At 48.2% G+C, this 16,458-nt stretch overlaps 1 protein-coding gene across 1 annotated transcript in view; it reads left to right on the plus strand.

Annotated features, from left to right (window-relative positions):
* The first annotated feature begins 1,269 nt into the window (after positions 1-1,269).
* Positions 1,270-16,458, plus strand: part of PLEKHN1 (pleckstrin homology domain containing N1) — an 88,622-nt gene continuing 73,433 nt past the window's right edge. The window contains exons 1-2 of the mRNA XM_069610064.1: positions 1,270-1,910; positions 8,708-8,795. Of these exons, the coding sequence (XP_069466165.1) occupies positions 1,831-1,910; positions 8,708-8,795 (168 nt within the window). The 5' untranslated portion in view covers positions 1,270-1,830. The remainder of the gene's footprint in view (positions 1,911-8,707; positions 8,796-16,458) is intronic.

Consider the following 16,458-nt stretch of genomic DNA (forward strand, 5'->3'; position numbering starts at 1 on the left):
GCGACCCACCTTGCCCTAGCCCTCCCACACAGATAACTCCCCAAAAGAGGAAGCTTCTACGCATACTCCTCTCCCTGCACACTGCTAGCTAGTACACACAGTGTACTCGTACTCAAGGTACACCTACATTACTTCTACACGCGTAACACCTATACAGGTAACTCCTACTCATGTGTCACTCCTGCACGCAGGCCACTCCTACACACAGGTAACTCCCAACACAGATAACTCCTATACAACGTTTACCCCTATACAAAGGCAACTCCTACACACAGGTTACTCCTACACATAGGGTCCCTCCTGCACGCAGGCCACTCCTACACACAGGTTACTCCCAACACAGGTAACGCATACACACAGGTTAATCCCATACAAAGGCAACTCCTACACACAGGTTACTCCTATACAAAGAATACTCCTGCACACAGGTAACTCCCACACGCAGGCTATTCATACACAATGTTATCACCTACATATATGTCGCCCTACTCACAGGTCACTCCTGCAAAAGAACATGGCTTACTCCTACACTTCTTAGATAAATCCTACATACAGGTAGACTCCTACATATAGGTTCCTCGTGCACGCAGGTAACCCCTACACAAGTGTAACACTTACACACTGGTATCTCCTATACACACGATGCTCCTGCACATTGAAAGCTCCTTCACAAAGATATAAGTCCTGCACACAGTTAGCTCCCACTCAAACAGGTTACTCTACATATGTGGGTACACATATGTTACCCCTACATACATAACTAGTGCATACATTTTAATCTCACAAACAGGAAACTCCTACGCATATAGATCGCTTGTGCACGTGTTACTCCTACACATGCATAGTGTGCCTACACGGATGTAACTCCTACACAGATTGGGAGCTACTACACACAAGTAGCTCCTAGACAAAAGCCCGCGCCGCGTTCAGCTCCTGGACAGCACCAGCCTGTGCCTTTCCCGTGTGTAAGGGGGACTCTGCCATGTGATATGCCGCGTGCGCATTCGCATGCATACACGCTCCCCACACCCCCTCCCAACTGAACTCCCCCCGTCCCAGGATCTTCTACCAGAAACATGCCCGGTGGGCTGTCTTGTACCGTCTCGGGTTTCCTGGGAAATTCGCCCTGCCTCCCATGCGCGAACTCCACGCCAGCGTGCGATGTTTATAAACTTTTTTTTTTCTTTTCTTCTCAGAAAAGCTGAGATTTCTCGCCCCCCCGCCGACAGCCTGTGCGGGTGAGAGACAGACAGAGGAGATAAGGCCCAGCCCAGAGGGTGTTTGCTCACCAGACACACCCAGCAGGAGTCAGTGCCGGGGCGGTGCGGGCAGGGTCTGCTGTGCATGACACACAGGGGGCAGGGGTGCACGGCAGCAGCACGAGCGGCACCAGGCTGAGTCAGGCGCCACACCAACTACACGGGTCTAAGAGAGGAGTCGCAGGTGACCAGCCGGAGGCTCCCATTAACGCGCGTGTCTGTGAGCGGAGCCCGGGATCCGCCGTCTGAGAGGGGAGCCGGAGTCACTCACCACACGGGTACCCAGTACCACCGGGGCGGGGAAGGAGACGGTGCTCTGCGAGCCGGAGGATTCACCGCAGCACTTCCAGAGACGAGCTGAGGCGCACCGGCCAGGAGGCCACTCGGTGACCCCAAGCGGACGGAGCCCGGAGCCTCCCCGGTAGCACCAGTCTGTGACACGAGCCCCGCCAGAGGCACCAGGCGGAGGAAGGGGGGTCACTACTTTCACCAGTAAAGCAGGAACCTTGGCCCCAATAACGCACGTGTTCACCGGGGCTGCTGAACCGACCTCGTCCATCTGACCCCGGGCATGGGGAACCTGTGCGTGCCGCAAGCCCCCCGGGAGCTGAGGGCCTCATTCCGAAGGAAGAGCTCCCTGCAAGGAAAGGAGTGAGTACAGTACCCCCGGCACCCAACCAACCGCCCTTTCCTATCTCCTGTAACTCTTTTTTTATTTTATTTTTTAACAATCTCACTTCTTTAATTCGCCAACCTACAAGTGCCTGTCTTAGCTTGCCCTCACTCTCCCGTCTCCCCACCCCAAAGTTGCTTCTTCAGACAAAAGTGAACTTTAATTGGGTTTTAAAAGCGAGCCCTGCCAAAACGCGGGTGCAGTCGCTTCGCCCTAGAGCTGCGATAGTAGCGACAGGAGTGTACTGGCACAGCTCAGAAGTGTTGCTATACATGTAATATTACCGTGCCCGCACATCTTAGCATGACTGATATGCCCTTAGTGGGGCCGTGGCACTTCGCAGCAGCAGAATGCCGTCTGTGCATTTAGTAGCACACTTACAGCAAGCATAGGACGGGCTGCTATACTTTAATGGCAGAGCACACGTTAGCATTCCGTGTGAATTGCTAACCATGCGATCTGACCTGCTTTGCTTTCGGTGGATCAAATTCTTAAAAGCATTGCTCACAAGTGGAAACTCGAGACAAGACGGCTACACATTAACACCCTGATTCAAAGAGGAGTGCAGCGTGTATTTTGGCAGTGCAAAGTCACTTTGCACTGCAAAAATACACTTTGCACCACTCTGTGAATCAGGGTGTTTGTTGGCAGCGCAAAGTCGCTTTGCACCGTATACTTGTAATGACACTGTACAGCATTCCTCAGCAGGGATTGGTAAACCTTTCATCTGACGGTAGTAGCGAATGGCCAAGAGGGGTTGGTAAACCTTTCATCTGCCGAATTGCCAAGCAGAGATTGGTAAACCTTTCATCTGACGGTAATAGCAAATTGCCACAGGACTGCCATACGTTTTATAGTCCAGAAAAGCATTTCCCCTCCAAGGGCTGCTATACTTCTAATGGAGAAGTAACCGAATGTCTCAAGAGAGGTGCGCCGTGCGCGGCTCTTCAATGGGCAGAAGCAGCCATTGGCATCAGAGCGCTGTGCAGCTTTTCTCTACATGGATGTCACCTTCTAGACTCAGTAGAACTGCCTCTCTGGTACGACTAACCGTGGCTGCTAGAATTGTCATGTTGTAATGATATGGTGGGGCTGCAATACCTTCACCAGCATAGCACAGTGCAGACCTTCTCAGCTGGGATGGTGCACTATCAATTAAACAGTACTGCCACTTGTCAGATGGCCTCACCACGTCTTAACGGGGCAGTCGAAGCAGCCCTCCAAAGGACTGCTATACTGTTAATGGGACAGTATAGCAATTGCTCTTCATGGGACAGTGCTGGTATCTTGCAGCCTGCAAGCTATACTTTAGTGAGAGTGTGCTGACCATACCTGCTATACTTTTACTTTCGTTTAAAAAAATGTTATTAATGTTTTATTCAGATCCAATAAACAACATAAAACATGATAGCACATTATCGCACATTATATATGTATAGTATTCATAGAACCGTACACAATAGGAATTTGAAGTGATTACATAGCAACATATTCTTCAGAGACATGCATTAGAACAAGGATATCAAAGAAGGGGGTAGATGGGGAGACAAACGTGGGGAGTATATGAGCCTGTATGTCAAGTCCCTGTACACACACACAGTATCAAGATGTTGCCAGAATGATGTAATACTCATGACATCAGTTTAAGAGAGAATGAAGACTTAACTCAATATATAGCATAATCCAGAGAGAGAATTGTCTAGTGCTATCTCCAAAATAAAGACCCTCCATTTCTTGTTATGTTTGACCAATAAGGCTGGTGCAGTTGCCATGCATTTTTCCATCCTATGAATTGCACGTATGTTATTCCACCATCCCATAATTGAAATGTTCCTGACTTCCTTCCAATTGGTAGTAATCAAACTTATGGCAATTAATAAACATCAGATAAGAGGTTTCAATCTTCATGGAAGTACACACCAGTCTACCCAATAGTATATTAGCTAAACCTAGGGGGATAGAGCATTTTTAACATTGGTGCATTCGTAAAATATATCTTTAAATGAACCTGCCTCAACTTGACCTTGCCAACATAAATCATTATCCAAGAGACTTGGATTATATCATTTCCGGGGCGTAAAGAAAGCTCTGTGTGCAAAAAAGTAAGCTGCGTTAAATTTGCTGAAGTTGAAACCAATTTAATCGTGGACCATATTTATTTATTTATTTGACATTTGTAGCCCGTGACAAACCCGTAGGTATCTGGGCGCTGGAGAGCAGGTAATACACATTACAGGTTACCAGTGGCAGCAATAGAATAGCAATATATTGGATTACGTTAAATCCTTGAACTGTATTTCTCAATCTCTCTCCCAATGGTCCTCTGAGGACCACTTACTATTCAATGGTCTTGCTTCATTCAATGATTTATGTTAAATGTAAAAGGTATTTATACCGCGCACCACCACCCACAGAGTTGGTCCCCAAGCGCTCTGGCGGATCTGTAAACGATAAGGTGGGATGGGTTAGTAAAGTGAAGGGAGAGTAGGATAGTGGGAGGAGTGGTGTTCTGTTGGCAGCTTCAACTCGGTATACACCGGCTGCTGAGCTTTGGTGCGGGTATTGGATCGGTGGCAGTCCGCGTGTGCTGTTGGTGCGGTTTAGGTATTGTTTCTACACAATAGAGTCTTTAAATGAAGATAACTAGACCACAAACTGACGTCTGGTGGGGTGCACTACCAGACTATCATAACACAAGCACACATTTATCGGGTTCCAGTAAGAGTGGTGGTAAATCAGGGAATCGCATTTCTCCCAAAATTCATTAGGGGATAGAAAACTATCTCCCAGGAGAGATCACACGAGCCACAAATCTTATTCCCGGCTAAGCCAAGCGGCCGAAGTACAGGTTGGCCCTTAATAAGCTGCTGTTCTTTTCATGGCAACCTGCACACAGGTTTTAGGCAGGGCTGCTTCCAGCTGGGACAGAACTGGAATTTAATGGGAGGTAACAAGCACTTTGCACATGGCTGCACTGTCTGTGAAGCCCCATTAAGAGTATAGCAGCCGCTGCTATACGCTTAATGGGGCTTGCTTTACTCTTAATGGGGCTTTACACACAGTTCTTAGCAATTCTGCTGCATTTGTATGTAATACGTCCTGACTAGAATTTCTGAGCCTGGTGACATCATTCGAATGCGACAGTCTCGGCAGTGCTCTGCAGCATCGGGAAACGTGTAATGGTACAATACTAGCCTATTTAGCCCACGCTGTGACATGCGCCAAAATGGCAATTAGCTGATACATTCGACAAACTGCCATCCTGGGACCCACACATAGACACGCCTCTATGCCATTACGACTGGTAAGGCTATTTCTGTTTGTCCACTGTCAACAGACCCAAGCGTGCACACAATCCTGCCAGGCTTGCTGCAGATTGTGGGGAACACCGCACACGCACTTTCAGGCAGGTAGCACTTCACGTGTGATAAAGGTTAGAAAACATTGTTTGATTGCAATGCCCACAGATTTGGGTCGTTCCAGAGAATATAAAAACCGGGGAACCCTCCGATCCCTCAGAAAGAAAATGTTGCTGCTTCTGGCCCTGTACACTCCTCTCCACCCCAAGAACCCCATGCCCACATAATTGGCAAAAATGAAGCCGAATTGTAAAATATAAACCATGCCAACAATAAAAACGCCTCATCTCCAAGCGGTGTGAGGAACACTTCTCACCAACCCGCGAAAAATAGCTGTGGCGACAAACATCGCTAATTAAAACCATTGCGTCACATAACCTGATCAAGAGCTAAAAAATAAAACTAGACTGTAAAGGCGGGATGGGGGAATGATAGAACTAGACTGTAAAGGCGGGATGGGGGAATGATAGAACTAGACTGTAAAGGCGGGATGGGGGAATGAGAAGGTATGGCCCAGCACATGAGACAAACAAGGCTGCGGCTTAGGGGGGTGCAGCTTTTCAGGAAGAAAAAACGCTACGGGCAACAACATAAACAAAGGACTACTCCCCTAACTGCCCACCCTGCATTTCCCCGCTCAAAAGCCCTGCCCCAATCCTGCTGCCTGCCCTATCCTATCCCACAGTATTGCCAGCACTGATCATTGGAGGCATAGCTAGGGGGGTGGTGGCTGAGGAGGCCAAAGTTCTGGGTCTTTCGGTTGCAGGTCGCAGCCCCGGAAAGAAGCTCAGGGTCTACAACCAAAGGGTGAGCTAGCCCGGAGTCCTGACATTAGTGTAGCCCCGGATCTTTTCCAGACCTAGCAACTCCCCCCCCCTGATCATACTGTGCGGTTTTGAATCAGTATGTATGCATGTTAATAAAGAAAAGGCGCTATTGCTCTGATTGATATGACAGGCCTTTCTGTTTAATCAAACCCTGAGGGGTCTCTGGTACAGCAAGTTAATGCATGAGGGTGATAACTGAAAGGTTAAGGGTTCGAGCCCTGCTGGTAACGTTATGGTGTATTTTTTCTTTATAATTGTTTGCGATTAGGGGAAATTGTCAGCCTCCCTTTCCCCAAAACAGGGATTTTTTTTTTTTTTAAACTCTTGGGACATGGAGACAGAGGCCCCAATCCCCAGACAGTCCTGGCAAAACCCGGACATCTTCTCTCTCGGCTGGGGCTCCATTAGCGCCACCCTTTCAAATGGGGAACGATACCGACCTGCTCCGGAAATAGTACACATTACGTATTCTCGCGTCAGTGAGGGGTGCAAAAAATACCAACGAAGAACGCCCCCTAGCGGCTTGGCTGTAAGAGCAACCAATGTAAGATAACATTGGTCCCCCCTTCCCATTGATGTTCTCTTTCTCCCCCATAACTAAGACTCTGACATAGGCATTGGAGAGTGTGAGAAGTGACTGCTCATGAAGTCAGCATATCCTAAAGTGAAATAGGCAAATTTCCTTCAACTTGTGTTTCCTAATTGAAGAGACAAAGCCGCAGGGCCTCGGTTCGAATCCCAGCCGCTGTACTTTAGGCAATGAATTTGTTTTACTTTGTCAATTCGCTAAACACACAGGGGGGAACCGCATCCGCCCTCTCTAAAAAGTGAACCTGTGTGTTCCTTCGACTTGTGCCCTGGCGGTGAGAAAACCTGGCAGGGGTGTACAATGTTATAATTGTTTTGAATTTTCTTTATTAATATTAAGTTACACCCTGCAAGCTGGGGTCGACTAGGGCATCAATGGCCCACTCTGATCAAAGGAGCAAAAGCATAGGGCCATTATCACCCAAACACACCGTAGAATGCACGGATCACCCTTATTGGCACCTGCTTGATTCACCAGGTGCTAAGGATAGTCACTCTTGTTATGGGCTCCTCATTTAGATGCTTATGACCCCCCTTTCTTCTGTGTCTTGCTTCTTTGTCTGTTTGGCAGAGCTTTGTGTGAGCTCTGAGGCCTTTGGGTGTGTGCCGCTTTACAAAAAAGACACTAAAGTTAAAGTGCTTTTTTGCATATGGATCATGTTCCACCTGATGCTGAATGCAGTGGTGTGGCCCTCCATCAAAGAGAAGAGCAGGTGGAGTCAAGATGGCCGCCATGGGGACGTGAGAGGTGCTGAGGAGCGAGTCCCTCTTCGCTTACTATTGTAGCATCTTGAGACAGGAGTACAGCTCCCCCAAAGAGATCAGTAGGGGTGGGAGGAGATAACCGGGTGGGCAGGTGGTATGTAGGAAGAACACAGAGATGGGAGTAGGGAACCCAGGGCATGGTGGTACAGCTTTCCTGGAGTGCAGGCTTATACGGGTGGATTCAATCTGGTGTACCAGGGCGGTGATTGGCTGCCACCCCAGTGCCAAGTGCTAATAAAGTTTTCTACAGTGTGGACCAGGCCCAGAAATGTGGGAGAGCAGTTTACGCTACAGTCAGTGAAGAATCCATAGGGATCGATAAAGTTCTAGGGCAATCTGATTAACAAATATTCAGAGATGACAGCCAAATGCAGTTATATATGCAAATAACCTTTATAACATATTCTGGACACACTGAGCCACAATACAACAGAGAGGGTGAGGGCCGGACAAAGTCCAAGTCAGGCTCAAGCTAGGACATTCCAGGATGCAAGTAGGATAATACTGCCCGGCTCTACGAGTGTGCCAGTCGGGATGCAGTGTAGTAGGACACCACCCAACGAAACGTTCAGTTCTGTTGGTCTCCGTCCACATAGCACACCAAAATAACATAAGTATCGAAAACTGCTCAAGCGAGCACCTGTAATTGATAGCAAAACGGTAGGGGGGTGGGACCACAATGTCCAGGGGCCCTAGGAGTGATACTCATAAAAGTAGATCGCATGTTTCATAGTCTTTGGCAGTTCCCTTTCTTACTCTGAGAATAAATAAAAATTAAGATTTGATGAACATGACCAGCTCCTGGGTATCAGGCATCACCACATCACCCAATAAGCAGGATCCGCCTCTTGTGAATGCGCGGCAGTACTTAGCATGCCACAAAGATAAGTTACACACGAGATGCATACCATAACTGGTTGTCCCTTATCTAGATGTGTCCTAATGCTCATTTGGACATGTCCAATCACACAGAGTTAATTTTGCAGAGGTATGTTTGTGTGGCACCAGTTGGACTGGAGATTCCAAAGTAGCTCCTGATAGCTCTTGATATCAAGCTAACAAAGCATTTCTTGGCTAAAAACGAGCTAAATTGCTTGTGGCTCCCTGCAGTTGTGATCTTTCCTGAGCAATGACATCAGCAAGGATGTTTTAGGGTGCTCTTTGTAATGACATAATATTGGTATCAACTGATTGGTCAATAAGCAGTTCCAAACAACCTTTTTCCTCTCATGACAGGAAGAAATGGACCTACCTGTTTGGGAACGAAATCGGTCAAGAGAGAGTAACCAGTGGCGAAAAAATACTGCAGTACATTCCGGCCAAGGTGAGTACCATTGGGAGTGACTGGATATGCCCTGTTTTCAGTGTGTCTGGTAAGCTGCGTTGTGTGAGGAATGCGTTGATTATGTTGAGAAGTGGTTTGAGTGCTTCACCCGTGATGCTCCTCCCTTGTACACCTCCCTTGCCTCGTCGCGCCCTGAAACACTTGTGTATGGGGGCAATAACCATATCATATCATGACCATCACAAAAGAGGAAGGTAGAATGCCATCTTTTTAGGTGGTGGGTCTGAGACGGCAAGTGTGTTGGTTCAGGCATTTCAGAGTAATTGTCCTGAATCCAGTCTGTCTTGATCTATTGTGTTCTGTGATGGGTGGAAGGTCTTGGCGTTTTTGGAGCTGTCAGTTTGTTGCCCTTTCTTGGCTCTCTTGTATGTGATTACGTTGATCAGGACCTTCTTTTGCCACTAGATTGCGGTATTGCAGGGAGTGGCAAAGGGTTCATGAAGTGCTTCATGGCTTGGAACACTGCTCTGCTCTTGTTGAATGCCTCTTCGATGGTTCCTGTGTAGTCGATTATTGTGGGCTTTGGTTATCAGTGCCCTGTGTGCTGAATGCAGGGCTCTCAGAGTGATGAGGTCTTCTAGTTGGTGGGATTTCCTCCGGCACTTTTCTTGTCTGCGTTTGGCGTGCTTGCAGCCAGTTAGTTCCTGTGCGGTCCAAAGTGTGGATGGCTTATGTTTGTTGACTTGCACTTCCAGTGGTGGGCAGGTATATGCCATAGTCTGCATCGATCTGATTGTTAAGTGGGAATTGTTTACCCTTGTGTTTATAGTTGCAGAGATAGGTCCCAAGTGGTTAATAGTACAGATGATGCAGAGGTAGATTTTTGCCACAGTGTTTACACTACAACATGTAGGGTGGGAGCTATGAGCCATGGTGCTTGGAGCACAGAAGACAGATTGTGAGATGGGTGCCATGGTGTTTGTGGTTCTGATTGTAGCGGGGAAGATGTGTGCTATGGTGTTATATTACAGATTTTCAAGTGAGAGATATGTGCCGTGGTATTTATAGAATGGATTGTGGAGTGGGAGACATGTGCAGTGGTGATTGTGGTACAGCTTTTGCAGTGGCAAGTTGTGCCGTGGTGTTTCTGATACAGCTCTAAGCTAGCTCCTGAATATGGGCGATGAGCGTTGGTGTAGAGTTGGCAGCTCCAGGAGTGTGGGGATGTGTGTGCTGTTTCCACCACAGCTCATGGGGTGACGAGATGTCCCATGGTCTTTGGTGTACAGCTTCTTGTGTGGTTGCGATTCAGTGTGGTGTTTGGTGCATAGTTTTTTTTTTTAGCATATTGTGGTATATGAATGGGAGGATTTAGACTCTGTAAGAATACGGTTGTTTTTTGATGGTCTGGCTCTAGATGATGCTATTTGTGGTCTTTTGTTTGGGGTAGAGCATCTGCATTCTTGGAAGATTTTGTGTGTCACATCTAGAATATGATAGCTAGACCATGCAAGGTGCAGTCCTGCTTGAAGTAGCTGATTTGGATTGTATGTGGTGTCCTATACGGAGCAGAGGTTGCAGAGTTAATGAAATGTGGTGTCCTATGTTGTATGGATGCTCTGCCTAGGCTGAGTAATTTAATCTGTGCTGCTAATATTTATTGTACAATCCCCACTGGTTGGGAGTTTTGGAGTTGGAGAAATGGATCGGCAGTACACGTACATCGCTGTACATAAGCGCTTTAATTCCTAGGATGGGAATTAGAGTGCAGGCATGGGCTTTAAGTAAGGGGTGTGCAGTTACCCAGGGTCCTCTCACAAAACGTGTAGAAGGGCCAGGTGAGGTGTGTTGTACTCCTGCAACATCAGTGTTGTACTTGCGGCTCATGTATGGGGCAATAGGTAATGTTCACACCATTGATGCCTGGTGCGACAGACTCAATGACAATGGACATAGATGACAGACTCAGAAGTATTACATTCATCTATATGTGTACAATAAATGAAGTCAGGATGTTGCCTTTGAGTAGTCATTGAGTGAACAAATGAAGCAGTGTTTACCAAGGCTCTCAGTTTGTAATTCTTTGAGAGTGGCGACTGAGAGTCCCAGTAGTGGATGTTTTTTTTACAGTTCACTAAGGCCTTCAAGACTCCGTTTTGCAATATGCAGCATTTCATTTCTCAAATGATGTCAAAGTTCTCTGTGGGATTTCATACTATACTTGCTGAAATGCTTTCTGAATTTGTTATGGGCAATGAGACTCAGTATGCCAACATGCAGGAGTGTTTCATTCACTTTCTCTCTTAATGGAACTTATAACGGTGCTCTGGCTTGTTTTCTCTGGCATTTTCAGTCAGTGTTACTCGTTGGAATTCTGAAGCCAGCTTCTCTTCTGTTGGCTCTTTTCCTTGTACTTATCTGGGAATGCCATGCACGCTTCTCCCCTGAGCTCTATTACACTGACACCAGCTCTTTGTCTCGCTCTACGATTCTCTTTGGGACCTGTATCCCGCAATGGCAAATGCCAAGGACTCTTCAACCAGTTCTCACGGCCGGGCCCCCTATTGGGCACGTCCCTATGGTTGACGTATGTTTTCACCAGGTCTTTGCGGTGTGAATGGTGTCACAGGCTCCCCCCACCACCCACGCTAGAGATGGTTTGTCTTGGAGATACCATGGGCCTTCAGGTTTTCGCGGTACTCCTTGGACTCTTCCTGCTAGTCAGCAGGCTAAGTGGTCTACTTTCTGCCTTGTCTATCCCAATTCATTCCTTGCTACCAGGTCTGCACAGATACGCAATCTGCACTGCATGTCGATGACCTCGGACCTTGTTTTGAGTTAGCATTTTGAACCCTAGCGTGGCCCCGGGCTGGGTCACATGATCATCATGCCAGAAGACATATTTAGGTGGCGAGTCTTCATGGTGCAGCACTGATTAGGAGCCGGGAGGATGGCTCAGGGGCAACATGCTTGTCTTTTAATCAAGACAACACTGAGCAACATGGGTTCGATATCTGGTCCCGCACTTAGAGTTGGGCTCCGGCACCAAGAGCAATATAAAAAAAGCTCAATTTACTCACACTGGTGATCATGTAGCTAAAAAACTAAGTCCACTGTGTGAAATAAAGACGGACAAAGTATCATTATTTTTGTGTTTTCTTTCTGTCTGGAGTGTGGGGATCTGTAATCCCCAGGGGATGCTGGTTTTGTGCGTGGACATATGCAGTCCGAACTAGGGCCTCTGAAGTTAGTGAGATTTTGTGTCCCAAATTGAGGACACGATCTGGATTTTAAGTGGTGTTATGACATCTCTGATATAAGAGATGTAGATAGTGTCATGTGTGCCCTAGAAAGTTTGGATTTGTTTGTCCTGTCTGGACCAAGAGGTTTTGGATTTTGTTTGTCCTGTCTGGAGAAAGAGGTTTGGGATTTTTTTTGTCCTGTCTGCAGTAAGAGGTTTTGGATTTGTTGTCCTGTGTGGACTAAGAGGTTTGGGATTTTTTGGGGGATTTTTGTTATCCTGTCTGGCGTAAGAGGTTTGGGATATGCTGTTCCGTATGGAGTAAGGGGTTTGGGATTTGTTGTGTCCTGTCTGGAGTAAGAGGTTTGGGATTTTTTGTCCTGTCTGGAGTAAGGGGGTTGGAATTTCTTTTGTCCTGTCTGGAGTAAGAGGTGTGGTATTTTGTGTCCTGTCTGGAGTAAGGGATTTGGGATTTCTTTTATCCTGTCTGGATTAAGAGGTTTGGGATTTATTTTGTCCTGTCTGGAGTAAAAGGTTTAGGATTTGTTGTCCTGTCTGGAGTAAGAGGTTTGGGATTTTTTTGTCCTGTCTGGAGTAAGAGGTTTTGGATTTGTTGTCCTGTCTGGCGAAATCGGTTTGGGATTGTTTGTCCTGTCTGGAGTAAGAGGTTTGGGATTTTTTGTCCTGCCTGGATAAGAGGTTTTGGATTTTTTTGTCCTGTCTAGAGTCAGAAGTTTTGGATTTTTTTGTCCTGTCTGGAGTACGAGTTTTGGGATTTTATTAGTCATGTCTCGAGTACGAGGTTTGGAATTCTTGGCTTGTCTGGAGTAAGAGGTTTGGGATTTTTGTGTCCTGTCTAGCGTAAGAGGTTTGGGATTTTGTGTCCTGTCTGGTGTAAGAAGTTTGGAATTGTGTGTCCTATCTGGAGTAAGTAGATTGGATTTTGTGCCCTATGTGTAGTAGGTTTTGATTTTGTAAGAATGGGCCACCTATCTGGAGTCGAAGATTCTCAGTTTGTCAGACCTGGTGTGTCCTGCCAAGAGTAGTAGGTCTAGAAAGTGTGATGTGCAGTCTTCTTTTCCCTGAGCAGAATCTGGGTGCGTCAAAGTGCTCCACACCTTTCCACTCTGCTCCAGACTTGTTCCTCCACTTTCCTTGCCCCTCAGTTGCCAAACTCCATCTGAGTAACTGCAAGAACCGGTCCCTGCGCTATGTGGGACAGGGGCGGGGTGCAGTGATTACAGGGTTCTTTTGATGAGATGCATTCTCTCTACAGTGCAATTAAGTCTAATCCTTGGCACCCTATGAATGATGAAGCAGCTCACTGGTGGCGCATTCTTTATTGTCCTATACAGCGCTTAGGTGTTACCTCCATGTGAGAAAAGAGAGCACCATGGAGTCTATCCAGCACAATACTACACTTCCAAATCTTATCTGGAGCACTGAGTCCATCACTGCTTCGCAGATAGGATGGCCTCTGCGCCCAGCTCTAGCGAAAATCCCACAGGAGAGCAATAGTAAGGATCCTCCTGTGTTTTTTCCAAAAGGAGACCCTCATATTCAATGACTGTGAATGTTGGTGGAGAGGCCCATTGGGAAATTGAGGGGTCTCCCAGCCAGGGGCGCCTATTATGCAGGTGCTCTGGCACCGGTGCACCCCCACTCCCTACACCCCTTCATCCCCCCCCACAAACTTCCATCAGTGCTTAAAGTTCCTATACCTGCAATGGGACATCCTAAAAATATGCCCACCTGCACCCCCCCCCCCCCCCCCCAGGAAAATCGTCAGCTCTCTTGCTCCCAGACTGTCACTGGCATGTAGTCAATTATCTGACATTTGACTGGCAGAATCTTTAAAAGGCACAAGCTAACTGGCCAACTGGCAGGTCGCTACACTCTCCAAGAGGTGAGTTTGTCAGCGTGAGAAGTGGAGAGATTGCCCACCTACGGCCACTGCCCACACGTCTCCCGCGGACTGGCGTGGAATGACCCCTGAATTATGGCTGCAGGATGATCAGGTGAGCCAGTGCTTCCTCTGGCGCAACCAGGTGATTACACCACAGAAACCAGACGTGAAGAGGCGCTGGTGAGGCAAGCAGAAGTAAGGATGGATTCCGCAAAAGAGCACGAAAGTGAAACCAGACCTGTTGCCCAAGACATGTGCTATTGTGCAATGGTGGGGTTTACCAGCGCACCTGGAAGCGATGAGGCATTGCACAGTGACTTATCAGAGCCGTGATAGCCTCACACCAGAATCTGTCTGGTAGCAAAAGATCCTCTGGGTTGAAAACAGACTCCCAATGAAACATAACCTAGCACCCGATCCTGGCGGGTAGCAACAGATCCCCTGCGAAGCAAGCAGACTCTCTGGGAGTGATGAACTCTGTGATAACCTAGCACGGGGATCTGCCTGGTACCAATGGATCCACCAGAGAACACAGCGACCCTTGGAAGTTGAATACTTTGTGTCACTCCACCACCAGAATATGCCTGGTAACAAGAGACCAGCCGGGGAACACAGAAGCCTGGGAATTACATCCTCAGTGTCACCCTACCACCAGAATATGCCTGGTAACAAGAGACCAGTCGGGGAACACAGACGCCTGGGAGTTGCATCCTCAGTGTCACCCTACCACCAGACTATGGTTGGTAACAAGAGACCACCCGGGGAACACAGACGCCTGGAAGTTGCTTCCTCAGTGTCACCCTACCACCAGAATATGCCTGGTAACAAGAGACCACCCGGGGAACACAGACGCCTGGGAGTTGCATCCTCAGTGTCACCCTACCACCAGAATATGGCTGGTAACAAGAGACCACCCGGGGAACACAGACGCCTGGGAATGACATCCTCAATGTCACCCTACCACCAGAATATGGCTGGTAACAAGAGACCAGCCGGGGAACACAGAAGCCTGGGAATTACATCCTCAGTGTCACCCTACCACCAGAATATGCCTGGTAACAAGAGACCAGCCGGGGGAACACAGAAGCCTTGGAATTACATCCTCAGTGTCACCCTACCACCAGACTATGGTTGGTAACAAGAGACCACCCGGGGAACACAGACGCCTGGAAGTTGCTTCCTCAGTGTCACCCTACCACCAGAATATGCCTGGTAACAAGAGACCACCCGGGGAACACAGACGCCTGGGAGTTGCATCCTCAGTGTCACCCTACCACCAGAATATGGCTGGTAACAAGAGACCACCCGGGGAACACAGACGCCTGGGAATGACATCCTCAATGTCACCTACCACAAGAATATGCTTGGTAACAAGAGACCACCCGGGGAACACAGACGCCTGGGAGTTGCATCCTCAGTGTCACCCTACCACCAGAATATAGTTGGTAACAACAGACCACCCGGAGAATACAGAAGCCTGGGAATTACATCCTCAGTGTCACCCTACCACAAGAATATGCTTGGTAACAAGAGACCACCCGGGGAACACAGACGCCTGGGAATGACATCCTCAATGTCACCCTACCACCAGAATATGGCTGGTAACAGGAGACCAACCGGGGAACACAGACGCCTGGGAGTTGCATCCTCAGTGTCACCCTACCACCAGAATATGGCTGGTAACAAGAGACCACCCGGGGAAAACAGACGCTTGGGAGTTGCATCCTCAGCGTCACCCTACCACCAGAATATGCCTGGTAACAAGAGACCAGCCGGGGAACACAGACGCCTGGGAATTACATCCTCAGTGTCACCCTACCACCAGAATATGCCTGGTAACAAGAGACCAGCCGGGGAACACAGAAGCCTGGGAATTACATCCTCAGTGTCACCCTACCACCAGACTATGGTTGGTAACAAGAGACCACCCGGGGAACACAGACGCCTGGAAGTTGCTTCCTCAGTGTCACCCTACCACCAGAATATGCCTGGTAACAAGAGACCACCCGGGGAACACAGAAGCCTGGGAATTACATCCTCAGTGTCACCCTACCACCAGAACATGCCTGGTAACAAGAGACCACCCGGGGAACACAGACGCCTGGGAGTTGCATCCTCAGTGTCACCCTACCACCAGAATATGGCTGGTAACAAGAGACCAGCCGGGGAACACAGAAGCCTGGGAATTACATCCTCAGTGTCACCCTACCCCCAGAATATGCCTGGTAACAAGAGACCACCCGGGGAACACAGACGCCTGGGAGTTGCATCCTCAGTGTCACCCTACCACCAGAATATGGCTGGTAACAAGAGACCACCCGGGGAACACAGACGCCTGGGAATGACATCCTCAATGTCACCCTACCACAAGAATATGCTTGGTAACAAGAGACCACCCGGGGAACACAGACGCCTGGGAGTTGCATCCTTAGTGTCACCCTACCACCAGAATATAGTTGGTAACAACATACCACCCGGAGAATACAGAAGCCTGGGAATTACATCCTCAGTGTCACCCTACCACCAGAATGTGGCTGGTAACAAGAGACCACCCG

This window comes from Ambystoma mexicanum, chromosome 8, assembly GCF_040938575.1.
Source record: "Ambystoma mexicanum isolate Mex_15411 chromosome 8, UKY_AmexF1_1, whole genome shotgun sequence".
NCBI lineage: Eukaryota > Metazoa > Chordata > Amphibia > Caudata > Ambystomatidae > Ambystoma > Ambystoma mexicanum.